The sequence below is a fragment of the Callorhinus ursinus genome, unplaced genomic scaffold (genome assembly GCF_003265705.2).
Source record: "Callorhinus ursinus isolate GAN/ISIS: 27379988/994484 unplaced genomic scaffold, GSC_fseal_2.0 scaffold18, whole genome shotgun sequence".
Taxonomy (NCBI): Eukaryota; Metazoa; Chordata; class Mammalia; order Carnivora; family Otariidae; genus Callorhinus; species Callorhinus ursinus.
Genome location: NW_027397080.1, coordinates 30071611 through 30086268, shown reverse-complemented (window position 1 = coordinate 30086268; position 14658 = coordinate 30071611). Strand labels below are relative to the sequence as shown.

The window sequence follows — 14658 nt, the reverse complement described above, 5'->3', positions numbered from 1 at the left end:
TGTGTGTGTGTGTGTGTGTGTGTGTGTGTGTGTGTGTGTGTGTGTGTGTCTCTCTCTCTCTCTCTCTCTCTCGCCCTACTCGCCTCTGCTCCTCCCTGCTTCCGGCCTCATCCCTGCGCCCCTACAGCTCATGCTCGACAAAGACTGCTCTCCTAGCATCTACAGAGCAGGTTCTGGAAAGGACTCTGTGCTTGGGCGACATGGCCACCCTTACCCAGATACGGGTTGACCTGGCTCTGTGTCCCCGGGCCTTGTGGGGGAAGGGGCTGGCGGCATGCTGTGACCGAGGGACCCTCAGAGCCCCCAGGGTGGTGGAGCAGCAACCGCTGAGGACGGCACGTGGCGGCCGCTGGATCTTTGCACACTCAGCTCTCAGCCGAGCGCTGGGGGAACATAGGATACGTGGGGTGGTGTCTCTGCCCTCGGGGTGTACTTGGCTGAGGAAAAGCAGCATGTGATGGGGCGCCTGGGTGGCTCAGTTGTTGGGCGTCTGCCTTCGGCTCAGGTCATGGTCCCAGGGTCCTGGGATCGAGCCCCGCATCGGGCTCCCTGCTCGGTGGAGAGCCTTGCTTCTCCCTCTCCCACTCCCCCTGCTTGTGTTCCCTCTCTGTGTTTCTCTGTCTAATAAATAAATAAAATATTTAAAAGAGAAAAAAAGAAAAGCAGCATGTTCGGTGCCCCCTGAGGTGCAGCACGGCCGGCAGGCGCAGGTTAGTGGAGTGGGGGACCCCAGAAGGCTGAAGGAGTAGCTGTGGGGGCAAGGGGCCGCTGTGGGTTTCTTTCTCTGCAAGCTGAGAGCGGGCCAAGCGGATCTCTCTTCACTGAGAGACGCAGTCAGCTGAGGGCGTGTGTTTTCGTGAAAGCCTGACGTGAGTGACAAAGGTTAAATGTCAGGAGAGCGGGGACTGGAGAATGGAGGGGGCGGGCGGCTGTCGTCACCACGGCCCGACACGTGTCGCCCTTCTCTTTCCTCCCCAGACTCGGGGTATCTGTTCAGCGGGAGCCGCCCTCCGTCTCAGGTGTCTCGATCTGGAGAGGTTCCTGTTTCAGGTGAGGAGGACGGGGAAGCTGCTTTCCCACGGGGGCAGTGCGGGGCCGGGGTTTCCAGAGCATCCTGTGGGTGGGACAGCAGTGTGGTTAAGCGTGAGCTTTAGGGTCTGACGGGCCTGTGTTCAGGTGTCAGCCCTGTGCCTCCCAGCCGTGCAGCCCTGGGCAAGTGACTCACAGCGCTATGCCTCGCTTTCCTCTTCTGTGAAATGAGCGCGGTAGTTTCCAGGAGCAGATACCATGCTGTCACCCTTACCAGTGATGACTGATGGAGACGCACACTCACGAGCCCTCCAGGAGCAGGGCTGGGGCTCACTGACCCTAGTTAAGTCAGGAGCGCCCTCGGGGCAGCAGGGATGTGGCAAAGGGTCTGTGATCCTCTGCCCGCCCTCAGCCCCCGGCAGGCCTCCCTCAGCCCCCCGTCTGGACGCAGCGGTGCCTTTCTTCCCGGGTTACTAGGGGAGAAGCCCCAGGAACAAGGCCGCCGTAACAAGGATAGCTGCGACAGTGGGGGACCCTCACGCCTTGTCGCCAGCCTTACCCGAAGTTGTCTTTGTCCTCCCGCCCTCCAGATTACTTCTCTCTGCTGTCGGGGTGCTGCCCCTCCTCCCCACTCCCTTCCCCGGCGCCTTCCGTGGCCGGCTCCGTGGCCTCCAGCTCTGGCTCTCTGCGCCACCGCAGGCCCCTCATCAGCCCAGCCCGGCTCAACCTGAAGGGGCAGAAGCTGCTGCTGTTCCCGTCACCCCCCGGGGAGGTCCCCAACACACCCAGCAGCTCAGACGAACACTCGCCCCACAACGGCAGCCTCTTCCCCACCGAGCCGCCCCACGTCCCCCAGAGATCGCCGGCACAGGACACGAAGCTCACCATGGGTACGGCCCTCTGACCGCCCCCCCGGGAGTCGGGAGAGCCCGGCCGAGCTGTGACAGCGCCTCTGGTCACGTGCAGGTGTGGGATGACCCGGCACAGGGACTGTCCTTGCTCCTCCCTGGGCACGTGCAGCCGTTCTCCCAAGCTCCAGACACTCCCGGCCTGCCTTCGGGTGACCTTGAACCATCTGAGACGTTGCCCTCCATTGCCTGATTTTATTTTTTTCTTTTACAATTGACCTTGAGGGTCCTTTGTTCCTTGGGACGGATCAAAAACGCATCATGCCCTGCTAGCCTGCACCTGTCTGGTCGCAGATATTTTTGTTTTGCTCAAATGGTGGTGTCCTGCCAAGCATTTTTTTTAAATTTTTTAAAATTAGGCCTCAACCTTTAAAATTTAGAACTTTCACATGAATGTGTGGATTTGCTGTGCCCCTTACAATGTCAGAAGATCTGGCCACAGCGGGTCTGGATACTGGCCAGACAGGAGGAAGGACAGGTTGAGACCCCACATCCCAGCCTTGGCCACCCCCCAGCCCCACCTCCCGCAGCCTTGCTTGTGGCCACCATCTGTCAGCGCCTGTTGGCCGTGGAGTTTGCGGCTCCTGGCAGCCACACAGCCAGGACATCGAGGACCCGGCCTCCTGTTGCCCAGGGTAGGGCAAGTGGGCTGGGACGGGCAGGGCTGGCTGGCCACGTCCAAGGACTGTCCGGGGATTGGAGGTAGCACTGCCCCACGTCTGTCCCCGGGGGTGAGATGTCCCCTGAGACACCCCTTCTCTCCGCAGACATGCGGTCAGGGCCAGAAAGAGGCAGTGCCTGCAGTGCCCGGTCCATCAGGAAAGAGGACGAGTCATCTCAGACGTCCACCTGCGTGGTGGACACCACCACCCAAGGGTGCGCGGAGGAGGCCGCCGCCTGGCGAGGTCTGTGCTCCGACCTGGGGGTGGAAGGCAGGGGGGCGTGGGGGCCATGGGGCTGCAGCCTCCCTCCTCCCCTCCTGGTCTGTCTGGGACCCTGAGGGAAAAAGGCCTCCAGGGCTCTCGAGTGGCGGAAGACAGTGGGTTAACCCGCCCAGCACTTCCTGGGTCCAGCCACCCCTCGGCAGACAGCACCCGCCCTCGGATCGGGGTCTGGATCCGCGCTGGTATAGCCGCCCCTGGCCACAGGGAGCTGCTTAGATTTGACCGAAGTAACATTTAGTACCAGTAACAGTGGAGTTCCTCAGCTGTGCGGGCTGCATCCCGAGTACCCCAGAGCCACGTGCGGGCTCCTGTCACCAGCACAGACGCAGAGCGCTTCGGCCCCCACGCAGGGTCCCCGGGGGACGCCAGCCGGGAGCACCGCGGGGCAGGGAGTGACATCAGATCCTGGTTCTTTGAGGCACCAGGCACCCAGTGGGCACGCAGCAGTCAGCCCCGGGGAGCCCGGGGGACACGTGTGTAGAGAACATGGATGGACAGCGGTGCGCAGATGGTTTTGAGTTGCCTCGAAATAGGTGCTTTCCCCACATCCGGCTGGTCTGGGCTGCGACCCAGCGGCCGCGAGACCCAGAGCACAGGCTTGGGGCCGGGAACCCCAGCCTGGAGCCTTGGCGGGGTACTCCTCACTCCCCTGGAGCCCTGTTGCCAGTCTATGCAGTGGGAGTCGCAGCACCGACCCCTCGCCAGGGTACAGGTGTCGGACAGCCTCGCCCAGTGCCTGTCCGGTAGCGCGGGCTCGGGGAATGAGGCGCCTCTGGGGAGGCAGGGCTTGACCACGTGACCCCAGGCGCAGGGGGTCTTCCTGGCCTCTGGGCCCCGCAGCAGCATCTCTGCAGGGGGGCTGGGCCGGTGGTCCGCTGCACGGCGACCCCGCCACCCACAGGTCTTCCTTCTGACCTTTGCCCTCTGACTGTGTCTCTCCGCTCTCTCCCTCAAGGTCGTCTCAGGCCCTCCCCGGTGCGGGGCCTCCTGGCTGTGAGCCTGGCCGCCAACGTGCTCTTCACCTCGGCCTATCTGTACCAGGCCCTGCGCTGACCTGTGGTGCGCAGCCTCCCGGCGCCCAGGTGCATGCCGCTCCCACCACTGCCGGCCTCGGAGCCCCCCCCCCCCCCCCCCCGAGGGGCTGCCTCCGCTGTCCTCTCCGGGGCCCGTGACCTCGCTGGGCCAGTGCTGTCCTCGGGATATCTCCTCCTCACCCAACAGGCCGCAGGGCTGAGCGTGGTCCGTGGGCTCACTCTCCTCCCTGCCTGCCTCCTCAGCTGACATCACTTGTGTTTGGTGCTGACCCTGATCCCGAAGCCGGGGATCCCCGGGGCCCCCTCCCCCACTGCCCAGCCCGCCGGCCAGGAGGACCACTACTACTGTACCTACAGCAGGAGCTGGCTGCCTCCCGACCCTGCGCTGCGGGCCAGGACCACGTCTCCGTACTGTGCTCTGGTCCCACGCAGCCGCCTCAGGTTCCCTGGGGGAGGAGGGAGGGACGGGGCCGTGTCACTTCTCCTCAGTCCTGCCCGGGGAAGAACAGAGCCCTTGGGCCGGCCCTCTTAGGATGGGCAGCCCCTGCCCTGGTCCTGCCCTGTCCCATCAGCTCCAGACCCGGCCCGCCCTCTGGCTCTCCTGGCCGGGCAGGTGGGTGCCTGGGGTCCCCAGCCCAGGGCCCCTCAAGAGTTCTAGTGTAAGCACCTCCGCCCGCCCCCGCCAGCCTCCCTGCTGCCCTCTCGTGCCCCCATCTTATTACCTCTAGTGACCTTCCCAGGCAGCAGCCCCGTGACACTGAGAACACTACCCAGGGCCCACCCCACCCCCCTTCCAGGCCCGCGCCTCTGGGCCCCTCCTCCGTGCACTGCCCACAGGGGCCCCGCTGGAGCCCTCAGCCTGCATCGCCCTGCAGGACAGGCCCGGGACAGCCCGTGGGTCTCTGAGGAGACCGGACCCCGCCCCTGCCCTGCCACCAACCTGGCCCCTTTCGGCCCCCCGAGGGCCCTACTTCCTTCCTCCCTTTCGTTGTACTGTCACTGTGGGCTCAGTGTGACCTCGGTCTCCAGGCCACCTCGGCTGGCTTTCTCTCCCACCCCACTCCCCTCAGGCCCTGCCGCTGCCCAGCCGACTGCTACCACAGATTTGCCCCCTACCCCTGCCTTTGTGCCGGGGTCCCGTCCTGCCCCCGAGCGGAGGAAGGGGGAGGGGCCCTTGGTCTGGCGCAGGGACACCCCCTCCCCCCAGTGCTGTGAGGAACGAGCGTGTGTGTGCATGTGGCCCTCCGAGTACCCCCATCCCTGCTGCCCTGGGCCTGGGCCGCGGGCATGGGCCGCGTGTGTGTCCTGCAGGTGCCCGCGCCCCTTGGGGAGGGCCTGGCGGTCTTGGTGAATCCTGAGACTGCCTGGTGGGAGGGTGGTGGTCATGAGGGCAGGAGGAAGGGTCTTTACCATTCAGGGATAAAGTTTAGTTTTATTTTTCTATACATTGTTGCCAGGTAAGGCATTCTGCGGGTCAGCAGGATGCCCTCAGTTCTCCCTGCCAGGGAGCTTTCGTTTTTTTAAGCCTTGGGTGCTTTTTTAGTAATTTTTTTTACCGTGTGGGGAAGGAGTTGCTCTGACTTCCTCCTCTCTCCTCTTCCCCCCACTCCTGTCCTGAGAGCTCTTTCCTGCCCGGGCTCCCACCCCAGCACCTGGGGCCTGGGAGGCCAGGGGCCGCACCAGGACCCCGAGTCCCACTGCCAGAAATGATGCCAACACGGAGGTGGTGCTTTGGGCCTCCGTTTGTAGAGTGGGCATGCGTGTCAAGTTTTTTAATTTTATTTTTTGCCTAACAAAGCCGATCTCCGTTCCCAAATACCCTTCCTCTGTGGCTCTGAGGAAGCCCCAGCACAGAGTGCCCGCCCCTCTCCTCTCGCCCCTCCTGGCACCCCACAGGGGGCAGGGGAGAGGCAGAGTGGGGAGGGGGGCTTACTTATGTTTTCTTTCAAACAAAAAACACAACCTTATTTTTCTTTACAAAAGCAAAAAAGGAAACCAAAAAAGATACCAACCTTTGAACTATATACCTCAGTCCGTCTGGTCTTCATTCTGTTCCCTCGGGCCGCTAAGGCCTGCGGGAGGGGGGAGGGGTCCTGGCGACGGCAAGAAGTGATTTCTCTCATTTCTTCAATATGGACTTGCGAGTGGGGTCCTGGGGCTTACGGTGGCCGTCGCCGTGGCAAGTACAGCGTGACCGTGTCCCCAGGAGGTGAAGGGATTTGAACCAGGCGACCGGCTGCCTGGGGGGGGGGGGTGCCTGGGCGGGCAGGGCAGACAGGAGTTTGCTGAGCACAGAGTCAAGAAGGGTGTCCCAGGGGACATGTGAGCGAGGGCTCAGGCAGAAAGCCTGTCCCAACCAGCAATCCCCAACCCGACCCCAGAGCTGCAGGGGCGACAGACCTTGCTTTCTCCTGAGCCCCGTCCCAGTGGCCCACTGAACCTCCTGGCAGCCAGGCTTGGCGCTGACTGCCCCCCCCCCCCCCCCCCGGGGGGGGCGGCCAGACACTGCCCAGCCTGGGTGAGGAGGCCAGGCTTCAGGCCTAGCGAGGGCAGGTGCAGGGTGGGTCCGGAGAAAGCGCTCGGAGGTGCCCCAATGGACCCACGCTGAGCCAGGGGCGCAGGGGTGGCCCTGGTCAGTGTCCCCTGGACGGGCTCTGTGCTTGGGCTGTCTGGCGACTGTGGGGTCTCCATTTCTGTGGCCTCACTTGAACTCTGAAGGCGTGGGCGTGAGGGGGGTTAAAGCACAGCACGATGCAGAGGGGCAGCCCAACAAATGTGAGCGAGGGGAGGCGGGTGGTGGGTGGGTGGCTCTCGGGGGCCATTCAGCAGGGGCCCGGGCTGGGCCAGTCGCCCGTGGCGCCGAAGCTGGTCCTCTGCGATGGCAGGGCCACGCCGCTCACACGTGGAACCTCAAACAGACCGCAGAGCTCATTGACTGGGGAGGGTGCTTGTCGTGCCCCCTGAGGCCATGACCGGCCTGCAAGGTGTGTGCGTAGGACAAGCCCATGGCTCCCACAAGGCACCTGCGTGTCCCCTCGCCCCGGGCTCCCCGGGCCCTGTACCGTGAGGAGGGAACCAGACGGGCGGTAGGAGAGTCCGTCCCAACGTGTCGTTTCTGTGAGGGGTTCTCCTCCTTCCCTAGATGTGTTCGTCTTCTACTAACGTCTTCTGTTGCTTTCTTGTAAGTGGGAAACAACGTTCATTGTAGAAAACCTGGAAATACCAGTGAGCAAGAAAGAAAATCCCCCACAGTCCCATAGCTAAAATACTGGCCTACCCTTTTTTCTCTACATCTGTATCTACATATATATCTTTTTTTTTTTTTTTTTACAAAAATGGGGTTTTTCTGTACCTACCTAACATTTGTCACTTTGTTTCTCCTGATACGGTCGTAAACCTATTTCCATGCCATTAAGTGGGCTTTCTCCTCCCCCTAGAGGCCACCCCGTGTGGCAGTGCTGCGGTTGATCTTCCCTCACTGTTGAGCGCCTAGAAGACTCGCCCGTTCTCCCTGCATTTATAACTGGGGCCGCCATTCACCTCTCTGTAGGCTCCTATTTTTTCTGTATGTAAGGCTTTCCTTGGCTAGTTGAGAGTCAAATCATTCTGTCGAAGGTTTATCAAGATTCAAAGCTTTCTATATGTGATGCCTGGTTGCATACTAGAAAGGACAGAAAATTATGTAGTCGTGGGGCTTTATGCTGGTTTTTTGTTCATTTGTTTTTCAAAAATCCAGAGCTGACTTTTGCTTTGCACACCTGACCCTGGTTACCAGACAGCTTACGTGGTGGGATGGGCAGATGATCAGGTTGGAGTTCTAGTAGTATTTGTGAAGAGATGGTTTTCACCCCGGGCTCCAGGGGGGAATCTGGGGAAGGATGAAGGGAGTGGGGGGGACAGGGTGCCTGGCACCACCCCGCCTTCTCTGCTGGGCTCCACTTGAGTTTTATGTCAGGAAAAGTTCTGCTGATCTTTTAAAAAGTTTCAAAACCACTGCTAGCCTACCACCCCCTTACCAATAAGCCATGTGACACCGGGACCTCTCTGTGCAGCGGGAGCCAAAGGACCTAGTTGATCTGGTCCTTCTGGGAGGTGATCAGACACAAGACCCCCCTGTGAGGACACATCTGGGGGGTACAGAGTGGTTCCACCTCTGCAAAATGTTTTTTATGGGAGCAGCTCTGAGGACATTTTGCTACCTGGGGCGGAGGGCTGGGGAACATGGGGAAGGCTGGGGTACAGCCAGCTTGGTTTGGGGCCAACATGGGATTGTGCGCACTTGGTGGCTTTGAGTTCTGGGTGCCCCCCACTCACTAGGTGGGAGAGCTGGGTCACAGAGAAGGAAGGGAGAGATCCGGGATTTCCACAGCACGTTCTGCACACGCACAGCAGAAGGCTGTGAGGTCCCAGGACATAGTGTCTCCAGTGAGAATAGTCAGGAGGCTGGAGAGGAAGCTCAAAGACAAGATGGAGATCACTGTACAGGGGTGGGGGGGGGGGGGGGTGTCCGTGCTTATGGAAAGACCCCGGAGCCGGCTTTCAAGGAATTAGTGTGGCAAGAGCCCAGGGAGGGAGGAGAGCAGGAGGTCCCCCGCGAAGGATGCATTGGGATTTTCGATTTCATCCTAAGAGCAAAGGGAATGCCGATCCTGCATTCAAGCAAGGGAGTGACATGAGCAAATGTGCATTATTTAAAAGGTCACTCGGCACAATATGGAGCCCGGGTTGGAAGAGCACAAGAATGAAAGGAGGGAGCCAGCAGGGGGGGGGGCCACCTGGTTCAGGGGGGAGCAGGTGCAGTGAGACCAGGAGGATGGAGGACACTGCCGGATTCCCGGGACAACCCACAGGACCCGGCGATTGGAGGTGGGGGCGGAGGGGTGTCCAGGTGGAGCTCTGGGCTTTTGGCCTGCACAGTTGGCTGGATGGAAGGGCCCCTCCTAATCTAGGGAAACTAGGAGGGAGGGGGACAGGGCCGAGCACGGGTTCTGTGAAACTCAGCTTCGAGCTTTTGCGTTGGATGCTTTGGAGACAGCGGATGGACACGTGCCCCTGGGCGCCCTGCCCAGAGCCCTCCTCGCCTCACTGCGCAGCCACAGGCACGGCTCAGAGGCCGCCTGCTTTGAGAGGCCTCTGTCTGGATCCCCCCGTGACTCTCCCTCAGTGTCCTGTCGCTTCCATTCAGTCCCAGCAGTGGCTGCCTCCCCTTTGGAAGGGAACTCCCACCGAGGCAGACCCCTCGGCTCATAGCTGGAGGCTCACGAAATACTGTTGAATGAACGAGATGTCCACGAGGAAGCCAGCGTGCAGGTGTTTCCAGGTCTCAGCTCCGAGGAGGGGTGACAGGAGAGACACGCCCCGAAGCCAGGCAAGAACGCCAGAAGCTAGCTCGCGGAACCGGAGCAGACGGGTGAGACCAGGTCCCCAGGGAGGCTTGAGGTCATGCATATTCTGCCTCCGCAGGGGGCATGTTCCTGTCCCCCTAGGGTTTGCGGGGCCGGGGGGGGGGGGGGCAAGGGGACACAGGATTAAAGGAACAGTCACAAAGAATGAACTACTGTCAGAACATCAGGTAGAAGGCGCCTGGGTGGCTCAGTCGGTTAAGCGACTGCCTTCGGCTCAGGTCATGATCCTGGAGTCCCGGGATCGAGTCCCGCATCGGGCTCCCTGCTCGGCGGGGAGTCTGCTTCTCCCTCTGACCCTCCCCCCTCTCATGTGCTCTCTCTCTCTCAAATAAATAAATAAAATCTTTAAAAAAAAAATCAGGTAGGACAGCAGAGGCCAGGAGGCACCCAAAGCCCCTCCCCACCCCAGAAATCCTCCACCCTCTGGCAGGGGGGAGGGCTGTGTGAGGTGGGGGTAGGGGCAGAAGGGAGCGGAAGGCTGGTCTGAGGGAAGGGGTCCTGACGGTTTGTAGCACTTCTGGTTGCAGAGGCCTGAGTGACACAAGCTTTGACCCCCTTCCCCTGAACTGCACCTGCATGCAAGAGGGTCCCCAGGCCATGAGGTCGGTGGGGGTGTTTCAGGGTGGAAGCCCAGCTCCAGTCTCCTACTGGAGGTCACCGGGGAACCGGTCTGACTTCCTGGATCCATTCAGGAGAAGGTGCCTGTCACCCACATTCAGAGGTGAGGCACCTGTGCTGGCTGGGGGTCAGAGAACGGAGAGTGTCTCAGGAGGAGGAAGGGGGGACAGGCATTTGCAAATGTCCTGACTGGTCTGGCCACCAACCTGCTGTGACCCTAACAAAGAGAAGGATGTCAGGCTGGATCTGGGGCTGTGGGGAGGGACCTCACGGGACAGTGGGTCTGCTGGCCGGCAGGTAGGCCCTCCCAGAGGAGTGCAGGGGCAAAGGGATGGCCTCCCGGGGGCCCACGGTCATGGCCTTGGCTGCCACCGCAGGGATGGACCTCAGCAGAAGCACGCAGACTGTGGTGACTGTGGGCGGAGCTGCTTGCTTTGGACCTGAAGCACAGAACCAGGGACGAAGCCTCAGCTGACCCCTGGGGCATCTGTCCTGCCCCTGAAAGCCGAATAAGGACCTAATGTTAACAATGCTTACAAGCGGGCGCCTGGGTGGCCCAGCTGGTTGAGCGACTGCCTTCGGCTCAGGTCATGATCCTCGAGTCCCGGGACCGAGTCCCACATCGGGCTCCCCGCTCAGCGGGGAGTCTGCTTCTCCCTCTGACCCTCCTCCCTCTCATGCTGTCTGTCTCTCATTCTCTCTCTCGCAAATAAAAAATCTTAAAAAACAAACAAACAAACAATGCTTAGAAGCTGCTCAAGGCCAGGTTTCCCACTCGGTGCAGGCCCCGGGGGTTTGGGGGGGATCCTCCAAAAACTGACTGAGTTGTTGCTGCCCCGAAAAAGCACATATATATCAAAGACAGAGTCTCCAAGGGCCAGAAGAGGCGACGCCTCTATTACACGCTGTTGGGTTGACAGCAATGCCGGGTGTGACTCCCAGGGGTTTTTCTGCTGCACTCAGTGCTAAGGAGGCAGGGGGAAATTTACTGGGGTCTTTTCATTGTTCCCATGGATTCTAAAGACGGAAAGAGTTTTCAGGTGGTGAAATTTTTTTAACTTAAAAGTTGTTCAATTTTTGGAAAACCAAAAAAGATCGGAGTCCAAGATCTATGTGCGGAGAAGCATTTTCCGTGTTTGATGTTTTCCTCTACTTAACTGAATCAAATAGTCACTTACGTAGCTTGAATCCCGTGTGGGAATCAATAAATTCATGCCTACGGCATCTCAGCCAGAATCAGGCAGTGCAGGTGCCATGGGTCGCAGAAAAGCTTCTGGGGCCACTCGGGTCCTTTTGCAGAAATAATTTCTTTCTTTCTTCCTTTCTTCCTTCCTTCCTTCCTTCCTTCCTTCCTTCCTTCTTCCTTCCTTCCTTCCTTTCTTTTTTTGAAAAGATTTTATTTATTTGACGGAGAGAGACACAGCGAGAGAGGGAACACAAGTAGGGGGAGTGGGAGAGGGAGAAGCAGGCCTCCCACTGAGCAGGGAGCCCGATGCGGGGCTCGATCCCAGGACCCTGGGATCATGACCTGAGCCGAAGGCAGACGCTTAACGACTGAGCCACCCAGGCGCCCCCCAGAAATAATTTCTGTAAATGAATTTAACTCTTCCTTTCAATACTAGTGGAAATTTCCAGATTAATGCATCCAAATGCTGCACATTAGCACAAATCCACATGGCAGGGCCCCAACGTGCAGACCCTCAGGCCCAGGACCTGCGGGGTGTTCCATCCCAGCGAGGGGATGTGGGGTTTCCCCTTCTCCACTTGCTGTAGCCTGAACACAGGAAGAACAACAGAGCTAAAACATGCGGCACGTGGTTTTCGGTTTTACGGCAAAGTCTAGTACAGAGCTGCCGTCACTGGTCAGGGCATTTTATGACCTTGAGTCCTCCCCACAGCTGCGGAGAGGTTTGCTGAGCTGGGATTTTGTCTAAAGATTTTGTTTTCTTTTTGCCGAGACACTGACAATTTGTCATGAACTTGCAGCTTCCAAACTCACTGTGGTCGGGCTTGAGGAACAGGCTTCTCTATTTCGACTTTATAAATAGTAAAGGGGGGAGGAGTTGAATTTAATACTTCATTTTTATTTGGCCCCTTCACTCAAACCTGCTAAACTACCAACTGCATTCAGTGATGACTTGACAAAAGGGCTGATGTAAATGTCCCCAAGTGACCCCTGGCACGATGGAACAATCTAGAAAAAGACCAAATTAGCAAGTCCCTTCTTCTGCCTTTATGCTGAGTAAACAGCAGGATTACGTTGCTTTTATTTATTTATTTTTTGGAGAGAGAGACAGAAAGTGTGATTGGGGTTGGGGCAGAGGGAAAGAGAGACTCTCAAGCAGGCTCCAAGCTCAGCGTGGAGCCCAATGTGGGGCTCGATCTTACAACCCTGAGATCATGGCCTGAGCTGAAATCAAGAGTTGGGTGTTCAACCCACTGAGCCACCCAGGTGCCCCAAGTTGCTTTTATTTATTTATTTTTAAGATTTTATTTATTTGAGAGAGCACTTTCATGAGCCAGGGTTGGGGAGAGGGACAAGCAGCCTCCCTGCTGAGCAGGGAGCCTGATGATGCAGGGCTCGATCCCCCGAGATCATGACCTGAGCCAAAGTCAGATGCTTAACTGACTGAGCCACCCAGGTGCCCCAAGTTGCTTCTAAACACATTTTGTTAAACTTGCATTCCCTACCACCCCCTGCCGACAAAATCACTAGAATACGTGCAACTGGCATGCAGTTCCTAAATATTACCCTATGTAAAAACAGAACCTTGTTGTGGAGTTTTGCTAATAGTGTTACGGGTTCATTCATTTCGACAGAAGACCCCCACCAAAAATATGAGATGATAGCAATCAGCGAAAGCAGATGTGGGGTGTACAGAAACTCTGTTCTGTCTTCTCTGCAAATCTAAAATTATTCGAAACTAAAAAGGTTAGTTTTTTTATTTTTATTTTTTTTTAAGATTTTATTTATTTATTTATTTGAGAGAGAGAGAGAGCACGAGAGGGGGGAGGGTCAGAGGGAGAAGCAGACTCCCCGCCGAGCAGGGAGCCCGAGGCGGGACCCGATCCCGGGACTCCAGGATCATGACCTGAGCTGAAGGCAGTCGCTTAACCAACTGAGCCACCCAGGCGCCCCAAGGTTATTTTTTTTAAGTGACAGAATGTGGGGAACTGGTCATTTTGTAATAGCATTGCTTAATGGGACAGTCACTCGAATATTTTTCTTAGGCATCTCCCGCCATAAATGTTTTCACTCTTTCACTTGGTTCCTAACTGATCACCACTATATATGCATCACCACTGTCTAATTCCAGAACATTTTCATCACCCCAAAAAGAAACCCCATGCACATTAGCAATCGCTCACCATGTAGTCATTAGAGAAATGGAAATCCAAACTACAGTGAGACCTCACCTCCCACCCCCCCGGGGACGGCCAGAAATGATGGGGACGGACAACGGCAAGTGCGGGCGAGGATTTGGAGGAACTGTAGGCCTCGTGATTTCCAGATGCTACGCGCCACGTTACCACGTGATGCAGCACCCCCACTCCTGGCACAGACCCCACACAAAGACTCGCACGTGAAATTCAGAGCAGCTTTAGTCACAATGCCAAAAACTGAGAACAGCTTAAGTGTCCATCACTGGGTGGATGGATGAGCAAAATTCGACAGAACGGAACACTGCCTGGAAACAAGGACCGGGCTGCTCACACAGCCGGCAGTATGGACGGGTCTCCAAATCAACTATGTTAAGCCAAAGAAGCTAGACACAAAGGAGTACTACAATTCTAGCAAATGCAAACTAATTTATAGTAATTAACAACAACAAAACAAACCCCAACCCAGAGCTGCAGCCCGAGCTCAGCTCCCAGCCCCCAGTCAGTGCCTGAGGGTGGACTACACTCTCCCCTCCGGGGCCCTGGCCACCCTTCGGCTTGCAGCTCCCCCCACCCGCCACCACTATTAGCTGTTCACGGCCCACACCGGAGGGCGCTGCTGTCTTCTCTCGCCCGCCTCCTTCAGGGACCCTGGCCAGGCCTGAGGTGGAACAGTCCCTCTCTCCCAGAGCTGGCTCCTCCCTGGGAGGGTGACTTCAGGCTGGCTGCCCCCCCTGTCTCCCATCCTCGGCTGAAGTTTGATGAACTGAAATTGGGCCTCTGTGCCAACTGGTTTTCTTTATTCTCAATAAATATTGGGCTTTGTAATTAAAAAAATAAATAACAGATCAGTAGTTACCTGGGGCAGAGGGACGGATAGATACAAAGGGGCCCAACGCATCTTGAGGAGTGACGGGAACGTTCTTCATCCTGACAGAGGCAGTGTTTCAAGGGTGACTACGTTTGTCGAAACTCAGCCAACAGGATACTCTAAATGGGTGCAGTTTGCACGACATAAATTATAACTCCAAAAGGTTTATTTTTGGGCGCCTGGGTGGCTCGGTTGGCTAAGCGACCGCCTTCGGCTCGGGTCATGATCCCGGAGTCCCGGGATCGAGTCCCACGTCGGGCTCCCTGCTCAGCAGGGAGTCTGCTTCTCCCTCTGACCCTCTTCCCTCTCGTGCTCTCTATCTCTCATTCTCTCTCTCTCAAATAAATAAATAAAATCTTTAAAAAAAAAAGGTTTATTTTTTAAAAAGAGAAGAGGGCGCCTGGGTGGCTCAGTCGTTAAGCGTCTGCCTTCGGCTCAGGTCATGACCCCAGGGTCCTGGGATCGAGC

The 14658-nt window shown here is 57.8% G+C and overlaps 1 protein-coding gene across 1 annotated transcript in view; it reads left to right on the top strand.

Moving 5' to 3' along the window:
- TMEM201 (transmembrane protein 201) overlaps positions 1-6690 on the top strand; it is a 26310-nt gene extending 19620 nt beyond the window's left edge. Inside the window, exons 8-11 of the mRNA XM_025856964.2 lie at positions 979-1050; positions 1620-1919; positions 2705-2842; positions 3837-6690. Coding sequence (XP_025712749.1) covers positions 979-1050; positions 1620-1919; positions 2705-2842; positions 3837-3934 — 608 coding nt within the window. The 3' untranslated portion in view covers positions 3935-6690. The remainder of the gene's footprint in view (positions 1-978; positions 1051-1619; positions 1920-2704; positions 2843-3836) is intronic.
- The last annotated feature ends 7968 nt before the right edge of the window (positions 6691-14658 follow it).